The 18,032-nt window shown below is 36.8% G+C and overlaps 1 protein-coding gene across 1 annotated transcript; it reads left to right on the forward strand.

The window, feature by feature from the left end:
• Positions 1 to 8,908: 8,908 nt before the first annotated feature.
• Positions 8,909 to 9,835, forward strand: LOC118929541 (olfactory receptor 5V1-like). Its single transcript, XM_036919701.2, has one exon. The coding sequence runs from the start codon at positions 8,909 to 8,911 to the stop codon at positions 9,833 to 9,835; it is 927 nt and encodes a 308-aa protein (XP_036775596.2).
• The last annotated feature ends 8,197 nt before the right edge of the window (positions 9,836 to 18,032 follow it).

Here is an 18,032-nt window from a genome sequence, read left to right on the forward strand (position 1 = left end):
TTGAGAGTTTTTATCATGAATGAATTTATAACTTTGTCAAATGCTTTTTCAACATCTATGGAGATGATCATGTGGTTTTTGTCCTTCTTTTTGTTGATGTGGTGGATGATATTGATGGATATTCAAATGTTGTGCCATCCTTGTATCCCTAGGATGAATCCCACTTGATTGTGTTGTATATTCCTCTTGATATATTTTTTGGTATCATTAATCTACAATTACATGAGGAACATTATGTTTACTAGGCTCTCCCCTTCACCAAGTCCCCCCCACCACAATCCCCATTACAGTCACTGTCCATCAGCATTGTAAGATGCTGTAGAATCACTACTTGTTTGCTCTGTGTTGCACAGCCCTCCACGTGCCTCCCCCCACATTATACATGCTAATGGTAATGCCCCCTTTCTTTTCCCCTCCCTTATCCCTCCCTTCGCACCCATCCTCCCCAGTCCCTTTCCCTTTTGTAACTCTTAGTCCATTCGTGGGTTCTGTGATTCTGCTACTGTTTTGTTCCTTCAGTTTTTTCTTTGTCCTTATACTCCACATATGAGTGAAATCATTTGGTACTTGTCATTCTCTGCCTGGCTTATTTCACTGAGCATAATACCCTCTACCCCCATCCATGTTGTTGCAAATGGTAGGATTTGTTTTCTTCTTATGGCTGAATAATATTCCATTGTGTACATGTACCATATCTTCTTTATCCATTCATCTACTGATGGACACAGGTTGCTGCCATTTCTTGGCTATTGTAAATAGTGCTTTGATAAACATAGGGGTGCATCTCTCTTTTTCAAACTGGGCTGCTGCATTCTTAGGGTAAATTCCTAGAAGAATTCCTGGGTCAAATGGTATTTCTATTTTGAGCTTTTTGAGGAACCTCCATACTGCTTTCCACAATGGTTGAACTAATTTGCATTCCCACCAGCAGTGTAGGAGGGTTCCCCTTTCTCCACAATCTCACCAACATTTGTTGTTGTTTGTCTTTTGGATGTTGGCTATCCTTACCTGTGTGAAGTGATATCTCATTGTGGTTTTAATTTGCATTTCTCTGATGACTAATGATGTGGAGCATCTTTTCATGTGTCTGTTGGCCATCTGAATTTCTTCTTTGGAGAACTGTCTGTTCGGAATCTCTGCTCATTTTTTAATTGGATTATTTGCTTTTTGTTTGTTGACATGCATGAACTCTTTATATATTTTGGATGTCGACCCTTTGTAGGGTCTGTCATTTATGAATATATTCTCCCATACTGTAGGATGCGTTTTTGTTCTATTGATGGTGTCCTTTGCTGTACAGAAGCTTTTCAGCTTGATATAGTCCCACTTGTTCATTTTTGCTTTTGTTTCCCTTGCCTGTGGAGATATGTTCATGAAGAAGTTGCTCATGTTTATGTCCAAGAGTTTTTGCCTATGTTTTTTTCTAAGACTTTTATGGTTTCATGACTTACATCCAGGTCCTTGATCCATTTCGAATTTACTTTTGTCTATGGGGTTAGACAATGACCCAGTTTCATTCTCTTACGTGTAGCTGTCCAGTTTTGACAACACCAACTGTTGAAGAGGCTGCCATTTCTCCATTGTATGTCCAATCTTGATGTATTTTTGAATCCAGTTTACTAATATTTTGTTGAATATTTTATCATATATGTTCATCAGGGATATTGGTCTGTGATTTTCTTTTTTTGTGGTGTCTTTGCTTGGTTTGGTATTACAGTGATACTGGCCTCATAGAATGAGTTTGGAAATATTCCCTCCTCTCGTACTTTTTGTAAAACTTTAAGGAGGATGGGTATTAGGTCATCTTTGAATGTTTGATAAAATTCAGTGGTGAAACCATCTGGCCCAGGGGTTTTAAGTAGTATTTTGATTACCAATTCAATTTCATTGTTGATAATTGGTCTGTTCAGATTTTCTGTTTCTTCCTGGGTCAGTCTTGGAAGGTTGTATTTTTCTAGAAGGTTGTTATTTCTTCTAGATTCTCCAATTTGTTAGCATATAATTTTTCATAGTATTCTCTAATAATTCTTTGTATTTCTGTGGTGTCCATAGTGATTTTTCCTTTCTCATTTCTGATTCTATTTATATGTGTAAGCTCTCTTTTTTCTTGATAAATCTGTCTAGGTGTTTATCTATTTTTTTTAATTTTTCTCAAAGAACTAGCTGTTGGTTTCATTAATTCTTTCTATTGTTTTATTCTACTCAATTTTATTTATTTCTGATCTGATCTTTATTACGTCCCTCTTTGTACTGACTTTGGGCCTCATTTCTTCTTCTCTTTCTAGTTTCATTAGTTGTGAGTTTAAACTGTTCATTTGGGGTTGTTCTTCTTTCTTGAGATAGGCCTGTATTTCTATATACTTTGTTCTTAGAACTGCATTCACTGCATCCCACAGAATTTGGAGTGTTTATCTGTTTTTGTCATTTGTCTCCATATATGGTTGATCTCTGCTTTTATTTGGTCATTGATCCATTGATTATTTAGGAGCATGTTGTTAAGCTTACATGTGTTTGTGGGATTTTTGTTTTCTTTGCACAAGTTATTGCTAGTTTCATAACTTTGTGGTCTGAGAAGTTGGTTGGTAGAATTTCAATCTTTTTGAATTTACTAAGGCTCTTTAGTGTCCCAGTATGTGATCTATTCTTGAAAATGCTTCATGTTGACTTAAGAAGAATGTTTATCCTGCTGCTTTTGGGTAGAGTGTTCTGTAGATGTCTGTTTGGTCCATCTGTGCTAATGTGTTGTTCAGTGCCTCTGTCTCCTTGCCTATTTCTCTCTGGTTGGTCTGTCCTTTGGAGTAAGTGGTGTGTTGAAGTGTCCTAAAATAAATGCGCTGAATTCTATTTCCCCCTTTAGTTCTGTTTGTATTTCTTTCACATATGTAAGTGCTCCTATGTTGGGTGCATAGATATTTATAGTGGTTATATACTGTTGTTGTTCTGACCCTTTTATCATTATGTAATGTCCTTCTTTGTCTCTTGTTACTTTCTTTGTTTTGAATTCTATTTTATCTGGTACAAGTATTGCAAATCCTGCTTTATTCTCCCTATTGTTTTCTAAAATATCTTTTTCCATCCCTTCACTTTCAGTCTATGTATGTCTTTGGGTTTGGTGTGACTCTCTTGTAGGCAGCATATAGATGGGTCTTGAATTTTATTCATTCTGTAACTCTATGTCTTTTGATTGGTGCATTCAGTCCATTTACATTTAAGGTGATTATCGATAGATTGGTACTTATTGCCATTGCAGGCTTAGATTTGTGATTACCAAAGGTTCAATGGCAGCTGCTTTATTCTCTAACAGTCTAACTTAACTTGCTTCTTATACTATTACAACCACAATATAAAGATACTTTTTTCTCCCTTCTTTTTTCTTCATCCTCCACACTTCATATGTTAGGTGTCATATTCTGTACTGTTTGTGTATCCCTTGACTGACTTTGGGGGTAGCTGATTTAATTTTGCATTTGGTTAGTAATTAATTGGTCTACTTCCCTCACTGTGGTTTTATTTTCTCTGAGGACAGCTATTTAGCCTTAGGAGCACTTCCATCTAGAGCATTCCCTTTAAATACACTGTAGAGATGGGTTGTGGAAGGTAAGTTCCCTCAACTTTTGCTTATTTGAAAAATGTTTAATCCCTGCTTCAACTTTACATGATAATCTTGCCAGGTAGTGTATTCTTTGTTTGAGGCCCTTATACTTCATTGCCTTAACTATATCATGGCACTCCCCTCTGGCCTGTAAGGTTTCTATTGAGAAGTCCGATGATAGCCTGATGTGTTTTCCTTTGTAGGTGATCTTTTTTCTCTCTCTGACTGCTTTCAATACTCAAGCCTTGTCCTTGATCTTGCCATTTTAATTATTACACATCTTGGCCAGACATTACACCTTAGCCAGACTTATCAAGGAAAAAGAGAGTATACAAAAAAATTATGCTTATATATACATATATATATATACACACACACATATGCATATCAAGCTACATTTTTCAAACAAACATATGAATAAGAACTTAGAATATATGCAGGTCTTGACACTACTGGTCACTTTACGAAGATTTGACTCAGATGAAAACCATATGTCCAGGACTCCTTGACATCTGATGATATGCAGAGAAAAAAACACTTTCAAATATAGATTAAGTAGAAACTTTTAGATCTGCTTCCACAGACCATTCGTCCAAGGGTCTCAGTGAAGTTCACATGCCCTTCCCTCCTTGCAGGTGCCAGGACCCTGATGCGATGACTGGGGTTGCCGTCCACTGATTGCAAATGTTTGGAGCTACAGTGGATGGGTGCAGGGATGGATGCAGCTGCCAGGCTGGCTTTGACTCCTGAGAATTAGAGCCATGTGCTTAGAATGCTGAGGAGAAACCTATGGGAGCTCAGGGCCCCTTCATGTTTGATGGTGGAATCTCACCCATTTCTTTACTGTGAAAGAAAATCTCTAATTTTGCTTAAGTCACTTTTTTTATGGGTGTGTTTTGATTCAAAGTTATGGTTTCCAATGAATACATTAGTCAAGTAACTTCCAACAGAGGAGAAGAAATGAGGATTGATGGTGGGGGAAATGCATAGGCAGTTCCTAATCATAATAGGGTATCCGTTCCTATTGTCTGAAGTTGTAAAAGGTGAAGTAACAGATAAAGCAATTGAAGTTAAAATCTGTTTCATAAAGTACACTGGAAACCATGTAAAGACCTAAAAAAAGATTACAAATCTCCTAATTTATGAGTAAAGAAATTTTAAAATGGAGAAATGGTTAACATAGATGCCCATTTTGGGTAAAATGGCAGTATTTCCAGAATCTCTTGCCTGGCTGCAGTGCATCTCCAAATAAATAGGTGTTTCCAAGGGGTGGAGAGAAGTAGACCATCTTCATATTAATAGGTAATGACAATGGGGAGTGAGGGAATATCTGGACCGAAGAGGGTGGGCAGAGCCCCTCTTTGCAGGCTAGTCAGGAAAGACTCTGGTAAGTAGAAGTGGATGACTGCTTGGAAGCAATAAACAGGTTTGTCCCACTTTATTTCTCCTTTTGATTTATTTTAGTTTCAAAGGTATTTTGTCCCAGGCTGGAAAAACATTCCCCCTCCCCCAGAGTTACATCTAGAAAGTTATAACAAACAAAAGTTTTACTCTTCTATAAGGTAGATTTCTTTCACTTACATTAAGTTGAATAAGTATAAGGTAAAATAAGTATGTGCCTATTATTATTATAAGTGCCAATTATTAGGGTTGTAGAAATTTATACTTATGAAGAAGTCAATAATGTTCTCTCTAGGGAAGTATTTTTTTCCTAAGAGAAAATTGGGTATAATAAACTATAAAATAAGTTGCAATATTCTCACTGTATATGTGAGGTTTATTTTAATTTTCGTTGTTTTTCTTTGGGCAGAGTATTTTACTTTCTCTCTGTTGAATGTTTTTATTGGGAAAGAGCTCTCTGAAAAGACAATGAAAGTGTGAAGTAAATCCTGCACTTTTTAAGCCAAATCAATAACTTGATATTGGTCATGATGTTAGTATGGTATGAACATGCATACCTTGGATAAATCAGTTAAGTTGAATACTGAAATGGTAAGATGAAGGGTGTGCAATTTCTACTATTACAGAGTGTGTGTAAACAAATGCTTTTAATTAATTTCAGCCCTAGAAATTGTGCATCCACATGCAAGAGTGTATCCAGATCCTCTGGCTGTGAAGTTCTGCTGCATCAAACGGATTTCTCTGACCCAAAGACCTGAATGTGTGTCCCCTAAAATATCGGTCAGTGAGACCTAACAGGCAGTAAGGATTCAACAAGCAGGAAGAGCGATGAAATTTAGGACATTTTCGACTGCTTTAAATAATTACTTATCAATCCACTGGGTTAAAGAGGAAGGATATGCATTTCTTCTTTATCAATACAGCCTTAATAAGAAAACACCTTCCTGTTCATAATTTTAAATACAATTTTCCTTGATATTGGCATACTAAATAAATTATAACATTTTAATTATCATAAAAAATTCAAGAAAAATCAGAGATTATTTTTGCTTGATTAACTAATGTATTTTTTCTCCATATAGTGGATCCAAGAAGTAAACATTTGATAAAGAACAGAGCTTTGTATGAGGTTCAATTCTTTTTAAATGCAGGCAAAGGGGTAAGTTATTTAGTTAAGAAAGGTGTTTTCTGGATAGTATCCATAAGAGAGCTAATTTTGGCCAATTTAATATTTAATGCCTCAAGATATTCATTTCTCTTGTAATAGTACCTTTTCAAATTTTATAAAGTTACTACAACATTGTCTTAAACTGAATATATAAAGATGTAGAAAACTGAAATTGTGCTTCTGTAGAGCCTTGATCTTTCTGATTTTGTGAACTGACAGGGTAGATGGTTTTTGTTTCACATATTTTAATTCACTCACTAAACACCCACTGATTGAATAATGATATCCAAGCACATTGTTGTTAGTGCAATCATTTTCTTCCCTAAATTTCATGACTTTAATATCATGAAAATACTTCTTTTTTTATCTGAAGCACAGTACAGATCTGTGGCTATGTGTAGAAAGAATAAAATCATCCCACAATGACATCAGAGATTCCTATTTAAATATCACATGGGGAAGAGGGATGGGAGGGTGGTCAGAATGGGTGAAGGGGATAAAGAAGTGCAGGCTTCCCATTATGAAATAAATTAGCAATGGGGATGAAAGTACAGCATATGGAATATAATAAATAATATTTTGGAATACTTGTATATTATCTGCAGATAGTATCTTCATTTGTCATGTTGAGCATTTAGCAATGGATATCATTGTCAAATCACTAAGTTGTACACTGAAAACAATATAAAGTGTACATTAATTATATTTCAACTAAATAAAGTTAAGGAGGAGTTGCCCACAGGTAACTATTAAAGAGTTTATTCATTTTATGAAATATGTAAGAAATAGTAAAATTGAAGATTGACATCCATAATGATTCCTTCAGTTTTCAAAAAACAGACAGGCTGGCAGAAAGAATGGAAGTGAGAAGGGAAGATAGAAAGAATAGGAAGGAAAAGAAAAAGACCAAGAAAAGAAGGAAGAATATAATGAAATACTACATTAAAAAATATGGTAGATAATAATTTCATTCCATTTGTATAAATAAATCATTACAGGTAATTTGTGTTATTTATACTATGCATTTAATCCCATCAAATATATCATTAACAATTTCTAGTAGATGAAATACGTGTTCAGGTTGAACCATTTAACATGTTCATATTTTCTAATCATCTTTCTCTTTTTCTACCATACACATCTGATATTTAAAAAGTTTTCATAGTGACCAAAAGATTATAGAAATGATATTTAGATCTTCAATAAAGTTATTGTAAAAAGAAATGCAATTCAATAATTAAATGTGTTACTATGGTCAAAAGCTTCAGTCACACATAATTTTGTACCCTCACACTTCCTTGAATAATTACACATATGATGACATGTTTGTTTTAAGGGTAATGGGATTTGAATATCATGCCAATATATTACTTCCTAGTTTCACTCACATTTAGACACTATTGAACGAGTTTTATTTTCCTTTCTTATTTTAGTTTTTTAATGAAATATTGATGAGATACAATATTATGTTGGTTTCACACCCAAGTAACCCAAAAATTGTAGCCATGACCAAATGTTCACCACGGTAAGTGTAATGACTGTGTCACCACGAAATTATAGTACAATGTTGTAAGTTCTACTGCCTATGCTGTACCTCCATCTTTCTGATTAAATTATTTTAATATGACAAGTTTGTACCTCTTATTCAAGACATCTTTGCATCTGGATCACCAATGGTAACCAGTATCTGTTCTCTGTGTTTATGAGTCTATTTCTGTTACATTTGTTTGCTTATGTCTTATAGAATAAAATATTTTTTAAAAATATACTAATTCTGGAAAACACCTGCTAAAATTCATACTTCAATGATAATGATTCTAAGTTATAAAACCATTTCCATATTTATTCTCACCAACACATTTGCATAAACAGGAGACACACCATTCATTCTTTTCCATGTAAAAGCTCTTGATAATTATTCTTTTTATGTCTGCTCATTGCTACCAGTTATTAAAATATACACCAGGTATTTATTTATTATTGTTTGTGGGTTTTTGTTGTTGTTTTTATTGTGCATGAAAGTGAAATCATGGGGGAGGAGGATGGGTGAAAAAAGGTGAAGAAGATAAAAAGGTACAAACTGCAAATGATAAAATGAATTAGTCATAATAGTGGAAGTACAACATAGAGAATATAACCAATAATATGGCATAATTGTGGTAACATGGGGTACATTTACTATGGTGAGCAACAATTAATGTAATTATCGAGTCATTCTGTTATGCAGCTAAAACCAATATAATATTGTATAAGAAGTATACTGCAAAAAATTTTTACCTTGAAATTATATACCTTAAAAATACATAGCTTCTGCCATTGATGTGGTTAAACTTGAGATAGTGCATAAAATTCTACACAGTGAGATACTACAAAGCAAAATAAGGTAAATGACCAACTAGGTGTGGAGAACACAAAGGTAGCTCTCACTGAATTGTGGAATCCCAAACACTGGTGAATACACAATAATTTTATTAAGAAAGTGCATTTTTTAACATCTCCTTCGGGATGCAGAGCGCTTCCTTAGTGTAAGGATCTGAGAATGAGTATTACAAGCAACAACATGAAATCAGGAGATGTTTTAACAACAGTTCTAATAATCAGAATTTTTAATTAATATATGGATAACATATTCATCACCAACCACACACAATATTTTTCAAATTTCTAATAAATAGTTCCCTTGATTTTTCTCTAACCTGTGCTTGTTGACTTCCTTCCCTCCAGAGAGACCCCTGTGGAGAGAGGGGATGGATGGCTACAATCTCACTCCCGTGACTCACTTTATCCTCACGGGGCTCTCTGACCTCCCCGAGGTGCGTTGTCCTCTCTTTGTGGTCTTTGCCGTCACCCACCAGGTCACCTTGGTGGGAAACGGGGCCATTCTCTTGGCCGTGGGGATGGAGAGGAAGCTGTGCACACCCATGTATTACTTCCTGGCCAATCTGTCCCTCTTAGACATATTCTGCCCATCAGCTACTGTCCCCAAGATGCTGGACAACCTCCTGACTGGGAATCACAGCATTTCCTTCCTGGGCTGTGCTTTACAGCTTTATTTCCCGGTGGCCTTGGTAGGGACTGAAGTCTTCCTTCTCACTCTCATGGCTTATGACCGGTACGTGGCCATCTGCTTCCCCCTCCGCTATACCCTCATCATGACCAAGGCTCGCTGTGCCCAGCTGGCAGCTGGGACCTGGGCAACAGGGTTTCTCCTTTCCCTCCTCCATATGGTGTCCACCGTCCTCCTGTCTTCCTGCAAATCCAATCAGGTTAACCAGTACTACTGTGACATACCCCCAGTGGTGGCCCTCTCCTGCTCATCCACCTACATGGCACAAATGTTTGTTTCAGTGGCAGGAGGTGTCTCGGGAATTGGTGCCTTCCTAACCACCTTCATCTCTTGCATTTACATCATATCCACCATCCTAAAGATCCAGTCGGTGGAAGGGAAGTGCAAAGCCTTCTCCACATGTGCCTCCCACCTCCTGGTGGTCTGTTTGTTCTATGGCACAGCCACATACACCTACATTCATCCCTCTTCAAGTCACCACTCCCCAAACAGGGACAGAGTCATCGCCATGCTCTACGGGGTTGTCATCCCAATGCTAAACCCCATGATCTACAGCTTGAGGAGCACAGAGGTGAAAGGGGCACTCGGCAGGGTCTTATGTCCCTGAGCATGTTTACAGTGAGTGTAACAGTAAAACAGAAAAAGTCCATACTCATTTTAGAATACATTGATGAGAAGAATCTATAGAAAATAATTTTTAATTGACACAGAATATATATTTACATATACATTGTAATTTATAAACATGTGAACATACAGGTAAGTGTAACCATACCTATCTGTATGGTTATATGTCTATCTCTCTCAAAGGGGAATTTAAATGTATGGTCTCCAAATAGGCATTTCCATAAGCAGCAGAGAACATTAATCACACTATTAGGGGGTATAACACGAGCCCATCTTCTAAGTTAACTTTGGTTTTTGTTCACATTCATAGATATCCATATCTGTAAGTATACCTATATCATCTTTACTTTTATCTACACTTTAAATCTATATCTAAATCTCTCTCCATTGATACTTGTTTTATTTCATTTTTTGTAAACATGGCAATAGCCTTTTGCGATTGCCTATACCAATAAATCTTTATAACATCATTTCACTCAACCTGTCTTTCAGGTTTTGCTTCCACTTACTGTATATTTCTCTGCTTTTCTTCATTTTTGGTAAACTTGTCCATTCTCAGATCTATTCCTCCAAAAAGAGGACTTACTTTCTCAATCTGTGATTTAGTAATCTAATTCAGTTCACTATATTATTGCCTTTTTAACTTCATCATTTTCAAAACTGAAAGCACCATATTTTAACACACACACACATTCTTATCAGCTGCCATGAATTTTTGGTATCAATTTTCCCCAACCACACAGACTAAGTGTGATCTGAGAGCTGTTGGTTCTGAGGGGCTGGTGCATCTTGCACACTCCATTTTATGTTGTTTACTTTTCCTGTCACATCTATAAATAGGAAGATTTTCTCTGTTCACTAATACTTATGTGATTTTTAGCTTTATCTACAACCATGGATCATTTTCTTCATAGTTTCCCCCAACCTGGGGATCCCAGTTACCTTCCAGTTTTTGCCCCAGTCAGATGGTCTCTCTCTGCTTTTTTGATTCTCTTTCCACTCCTTGGCATTCACTGCCTTCTCTCCTCCTCTTTTATGCATTCTGTCTTTCCTTTATCACTACTGAATTGTTCTTACATTATTCAAAGACATCCTGTTAACTCCTTCTCTGGACTATAATGAACTTTCCAAGTCATTTTCAAATCTTTATGAAATGATTGCCTCATCATATGTACTTGTACCACATCAGCTAGGCTGTGTGCACGTCTCCTGCCATAGTTCAGAAACAATTTCATTTTCCAAAGCTCGGCATTGCCCTGAAATACATCATCTGCAGCAATCCAGGGCTCTTCATAGTTGTGGTAGGTCAACTGACCATCATTTGATTCTATTTTGGTATCATTAATCTACAATTACATGAGGAATATTATGTTTACTAGGCTCCCCTCTTCACCAAGTCCCCCGACAAACGCCATTACAGTGACTGTCCATCAGCGTAGTAAGATGCAGTAGAGTCACTACTTGTCTTCTCTGTGTTGCACCACCCTCCCTGTGCCTTCCCCCACATTATACATGCTAATTGTAATGCCCTCTTTCTCCCCCCCTTAACCCTCCCTTCCCACCCCTCCTGCCCAGTCCCTTTCCCTTTGGTAACTGTTAGTCCATTCCTGGGTTCTGTGAGTCTGCTGCTGTTTTGTTCCTTCAGTTTTTCCTTTGCTTTCATACTCCACATATGAGTGAAATCGTTTGGTACTTGTCTTTCTCTGCCTGGCTTATTTCACTGAGCATTAATACCCACTAGCTCCATCCATGTTGTTGCAAATGGTACGATTTGTTTTCTTCTTATGGCTGAACAATATTCCATTGTGTATGTGTACCACAACTTCTTTATCCATTCATCTGCTGATGGACACTTAGGTTGCTGCCATTTCTTGGCTATTGTAAATAGTGCTGCGATAAACATAGGGGTGCATATGTCTTTTTAAACCTGGGCTGCTGCATTCTTAGGGTAAATTCCTAGAAATGGAATTCCTGGGTCAAATGATATTTCTATTTTGCGCTTTTAAGGAACCTCCATACTGCTTTTCACAATGGTTGAACTAATTTGCATTCCCACCAGCAGTGTAGGAGGGTTCCCCTTTCTCCGCAACCTTGCCAACATTTGTTGTTGTTTGTCTTTTGTATGGTGGCCATCCTTAATGGTGTGAGGTGATATCTCATTGTGGTTTTAATTTGCATTTCTCTGATGACCAGCGATGTGGAGCATCTTTTCATGTGTCTGTTGGCCATCTGAATTTCTTCTTTGGAGAACTGTCTGTTCAGCTCCTCTGCCCATTTTTAAATTGGATTATTTGCTTTTTGTTTGTTGAGGTGTGTGAGCTCTTTATATATTTTGGATGTCAACCCTTTACCAGATCTGTCATTTATGAATATATTCTCCCATACTGTAGGATAACTTTTTGTTCTATTGATGGTGGCCTTTGCTGTACAGAAGCTTTTTAGCTTGATACAGTCCCACTTGTTCATTTTTGCTTTTGTTTCCCTTGCTTGAGGAGATATGTTCATGAAGATGTCGCTCATGTTTATGTCCAAGATATTTTTGCCTATGTTTTTTTCTGAGACTTTTATGGTTTCATGATTTACATTCAGTTCTTTGATCCATTTTGAATTTACTTTGGTATATGGGGTTAGACAATGGTCTAGTTTCATTCTCTTACATATAGCTGTCCAGTTTTGCCAACACCAACTGTTGAAGAGGCTGTCATTTCCCCATTGTATGTCCATGGCTCATTTATCATTTATTAATTGACCATATATGTTTGGGTTAATATCTGGAGTCTCTACTCTGTTCCACTGGTCTGTGGCTCTGTTCTTGTGCCAGTACCAAATTGTCTTGATTACTGAGGCTTTGTAGTAGAGCTTGAGGTTGGGGAGCGAGATCCCCCCCCCCCCACTTTATTCTTCCTTCTCAGGATTGCTTTGACTAATCGGGGTCTTTGGTGGTTCCATATGAATTTTTGAACTATTTGTTCCAGTTCATTGAAGAATGCTCTTGGTAATGTGATAGGGATTGCATTGAATCTGTATATTGCTTTAGGCAGATGGCCATTTTGACAATAATAATTCTTCCTAGCCAGGAGCATGGGATGAGTTTCCATTTGTTAGTGTGCTCTTTAATTTCTCTGAAGAGTGTCTTGTAGTTTTCAGGGTATAGGTCTTACACTTCCTTGGTTAGGTTTATTCCTAGGTATTTTATTCTTTTTGATGCAATTGTGAATGGAATTGTTTTCCTGATTTCTCTTTATTAGTTCATTGTTAGTGTGTAGGAAAGCCACAGATTTCTGTGTGTTAATTTTGTATCCTGCAACTTTGCTGAATTCCAATATTACTTCTAGTAGTTTTGGAGTGGAATCTTTAGGAATTTTTATGTACAGTATCATGTCATCTGTAAATAGTGACAGTTTAAGTTCTTTACCAATCTGGATTCCTTGTATTTCTTTGTTTTGTCTAATTGCCATAGCTAGGACCTCCAGTACTATGTTGAATAACAGTGGGGAGAGTGGGCATTCCTGTCTTATGCCCAATCTCAGAGGAAAAGCTTTCAGCTTCTCACTGTTCAGTATGATGTTGGCTGTGGATTTATCATATATGGCTTTTTTATGTTGAGGTACTTGCCCTCTATACCCATTTTGTTGAGAGTTTTTATCATCAATGGATGTTGAATTTTGTCAAATGCTTTTTCAGCATCTATGGAGATGATCATGTGGTTTTTGTCCTTTTTGTTTATGTTGTGGATGATGTTGGTGGATTTCCAAATGTTGTACCATCCTTGCATCCCTGGGATGAATCCCACTTGGTCATGGTGTATGATCCTCTTGATGTATATTTTAATTCAGTTTGATAATATTTTATTGAGTATTTTTGCAACTATGTTCATCAGATATATTGGTCTGTAATTTTCTTTTTTGGTGGGTTCTTTGCCTGGTTTTGCTATTAGGGTGATGTTGGATTCATAGAATGAGTTTGGGAGTATTCCCTCCTCTTCTATTTTTTGGAAAACTTTAAGGAGAATGGGTGTTATGTCTTCTCTGTATGTCTGATAAAATTCCGTGGTAAATGCATGTGACCTGGGGGTTTTGTTCTTGGGTAATTTTTTGATTACCTCTTCAATTTCGTTCCTGGTAATTGGCCTGTTTAGATTTTCTGTTTCTTCCTTGGTCAATCTTGGAAGGTTATATTTTCTAGGAAGTTGGCCATTTCTTCTAGGTTTTTCAGCTTGTTAGCATATACGTTTTCATAGTATTCTCTAATAATCCTTTGTATTTGTGGGGTCCATCATGATTTTTCCTTTCTCCCTGTCATTTGATTTTATACAGTGGGAAAATCCATACAGTTCTGAGGAAGGAAATAAAGTAATAGTATTACTTTAGTATTATAAATCTTATACTTGTTTTATGTTAATTTTTTTCATTATCTGTCATATAGTTTTCATGTGGTATGAAAAACACAGTCCTCATTTTATAAAATAATCATGCAGGATTTTGTTAAATAGATTGCTGTATAAAATTGTATAAAATCTTAAAAAAACAATCATTTGATTATTTTAGATTCCAAATACTCAAATATTTGTTTGGTGTTTCACCTCTTATTAGAATGTAACACTCTTTGTGATCTTGGGGTTATAACTGTGTTAAACAGTCACCCTAGAATCTAATTCTGACCTATATTCTCTTCTTTGAAATTTAAGATAATCTGAGAAAACCTGACCCAATTAGTTGACAAATTCCTAAACAAATTCTTTTAATGTATCTGGCACTTGAGCAGCCATGTGAATGCATATTCAAGTGCAAAATAGTCCCCCCGTAGATGACAAAACACACCAGAAAGGTGAATAAATTTTTTGTTTTGCTAATTAGTATGTCTCTATAACTTGTCATTTTATGTTGTTTACTGTAAAACTAGACTGACAGCAATCATACATGAAAGAGGCACCAGGAAGTTGGAAGGAAGCTAGAAGGACTAAACCTGGTGGCAGTGGGGTATGTAGGCCAGGGCAACAAAAATGGTGGCACCGGCTCTAAATTCAAAGAAACAGTGATTTCAGTTGACTGCTGTGGCTGCTTGCTGAGCGCTGCTTCTTCAGTGCTAGAACAGGGGTGTGCGGTTGCCATGGTATACTATAGCCAGGCAGATGTGTTACTTCTCTTGTATTTGGGTCTCTTGCATTCTGTGTGCAAATCCTGACATTTCTGTGTGACCGAGCAAATTGCTTGGATCGGTGATGTGCTGGAGTGTGGCCAAGATGCTGATGTCAGCGTTCTTGTTCACGGAGCTGAAGAGTGAATTTTGCAAATATGCAGGTTAGGAAAGCCAAGGAGAGGCTTTTACTTAGAGATAAAGTGAGAGGACAGAGCTCCTGGCGCATACCAGGAGGGGACAAGCGAGTCCATGGTGGTGCACTGTCTAGGGAATTTATAGGCAGTTGAGGATTTTTAGGAATGTGGAAAAGGGCCAGGGGTTCAGACTTGCTAAGTGGTCCCAGAATGCTTATCTCTGCTGAGACACCATGTCCCCTCTCCTCTGTTATTAGTCTTTCATCTAATTCTGTTAAATAAAGTCAACACATGGAATTCATTCGTCCTGTTCTTCTCCAAGATAGTGGTTACCCTCAAGCAGTGGGGACATGTCAGTTAAGACTGCCTGCTCTGCCTTAAGATAGGCTGTTGGGCTATTGTCTGATTACCAGAGAATATGTTAGGGATCATACTTCTTAACTCTGCTTTTTAACATGGAACGTTACTCGTAAAATGGAGGTCTTCCTACTCTTACTATACTGTTTATATCTCAGCAATTTTCCTCACAGGCAGGAAAAGTTCATCGTGTTGCCTCTCCCATGTCTCTGCCCCACCTCAGGGTTACAGTCCAGAATCACTATTTTAAACTTCCATCACAGGACTGTGGATTCTAACACCACAAAATATATAGTAAGGTCAGTATTTCAAAGTGATGCACATGACATATGGGAGCATCTGCCCTTAATTACATAAAGGAGAAGGACAGCAGTGTTTGTGTGGGAGTCATGGTCAGTGGGATGCAGAGACTGGAGAATTGGTAAAGAGAATAAAGAAGTACAACGTTCCTATTACAAAATAAATTAGTCACAAAAATGGAAATAAAGCATGGGAAATAAAGTCAATAATGTTCTAATTTCTTTGTATGTAGAGAGGTAACTACACTTAGTCTGGTGAATATTTAAGAATATATATGTATATATATGTGTGTGTTAAATCACTGTGTTGTACATATGAAATCAATGTATCAGATATCAAGTATATCTCAATATATAACAAAACTAAGGGGAATATTTCCTAACACAACAACATACACTCATTTTTTTAACAGATAACCTGGAATCAATATTTTTCAATTTTAAGTAGAATATAGAATTTGACCATTAAATAAGCCATTTGAGTTATCTCTATTTATGTGTTTTTTTCTATGTTTTTTTATTTGCAACCATTGTAAACCAATAGGACAAATTCAAACTCTTGTATTTTATCATCATTCTTATTTCAAAACTTACTGCTGCCTCATTGTTAGTTCAATTTCTGGTGTACATCTCAAAATTTTCCTGCTACTGTTTAATTTCCAGAATCATCAAATATCTCCTCCATTCACTCCATAGTTACTTACTTAAGGCTGCATTTTTCCAAGAGAAACCTGGAATGTGCTTGCACACTTGGAACTCTGTCACTACGGCAACTGTTCTGAGGTGGTACAGGTGAAGTGGAATAGACCTGAGCTGTGCTACAAGATTCTATTGTCTGCTCCTATTGTCACTTTATCTAAGGTAATCTGAAGAATGTCCTGGATAGGTGAACAGTCTGACACCTGCTCTCAGCTTTTTGAGACATTTATCAAACCAGGAAGGGCGGTCGCCAGGTGTTGCATGACAACACTGTGGTACCACGGAAGTTTCCTGCCTGGGAACCCCGTTTGGTTATATGCTCTATCCTGTTGCCTGCAATAATTGACCCTTGATATCATGGAAATTTGCAGTGTATGGATGGAATCCAGAAAATCCCCATGTTTGCTTTGAACATTGGAATACCTGATAGTAGAACTTAGTGAAGATATCATATATGGTATCCAGAAAGTCAACTTTGGGCACTGAATGCTCAACAGTTAAGGTTGGAGCTCCAATATGAGGTAAATGACTTTGACAAAGTGAGGTGACACTAAAGTTCATCATTTAATCTATCCTTTTGTATGAACTGTGTAGAGGATGGTTTTATTTCTTCAAAGTTTTTAATAATAAAATGCCATTCAAGTAAAGTGCATAAACACATTGAGGTGTTCATAATAAAACTTTTTAACCCAAACACAAATTGTTTCATTTGTTCTATGTCTATCATTTTAGTTGCTGTTTGTTATTTCCCTGTATGAATGTGCCAAAGTGCATTTCTCCATTCTGATGTTGATGAACATTGGAAATGATTACCATCTCCCCTCTTCAAGTGACGCTGTTTCTCAACATCTTTGGGAATGTGTTTGTAACCCACATGCAGGTATTTCAGTTGGGTAAGTACAAGGGTGGAATTGTTGATTTGTGATAAGCATATATTCAAAGTTATTGGTTATCAATATATTTCTCACCAGTGGTATATGAAAGTTCAGTTTGCTTCAGATCCTTCACACCATTTATCACATATCAAAAATGTCATTAAATTTGACATTTTGGGTAGAAATGTAACGGTGTGTCATTGTGGTTTTAATCTGCAATTCCTGACATACAGTGATGGTCGATGCTGAATTGGAAGCTGTTGACCCCTTGCCCACATCCACGTATGTTCACCATTCTGCTTCAACATGATGACCTCTTACTATAATCCCAGTGGGTATCATTCAGAGAGTTGCATCTAATCCTGTGAACATGCTTGTCGCATTGTTAGCACAAACTGGGGATTCAGTGCCCCTAGGAAAATACTTTTCCCAACGACAAATAGGGCTAATAATGAGTACATTGCTCCCTGGGTGAAGCAACTGAGAGACTTGTAGGTGTTGCCCAGAAATCGCCAGTGAGATTGAGTTTAGATAGTTAAGAAGAAATTTTCTCACTTTTTGATCCATATTTGTTGGGTAAAATCCTAGATAATCCAGCTTGTAAATACAAAAGTGAACAAAATATAAAATTTATCAGTAATCCACTATATTTTCCCCACTTTAAATAGAATTTT

This window comes from Manis pentadactyla, chromosome 13 (genome assembly GCF_030020395.1).
Source record: "Manis pentadactyla isolate mManPen7 chromosome 13, mManPen7.hap1, whole genome shotgun sequence".
NCBI classification, from domain to species: Eukaryota; Metazoa; Chordata; class Mammalia; order Pholidota; family Manidae; genus Manis; species Manis pentadactyla.

Excerpts from the sequence above, each read along its gene's own strand:
- LOC118929541 (XM_036919701.2), top strand. The coding sequence starts at position 8,909 with ATGGATGGCTACAATCTCACTCCCGTGACTCACTTTATCCTCACGGGG.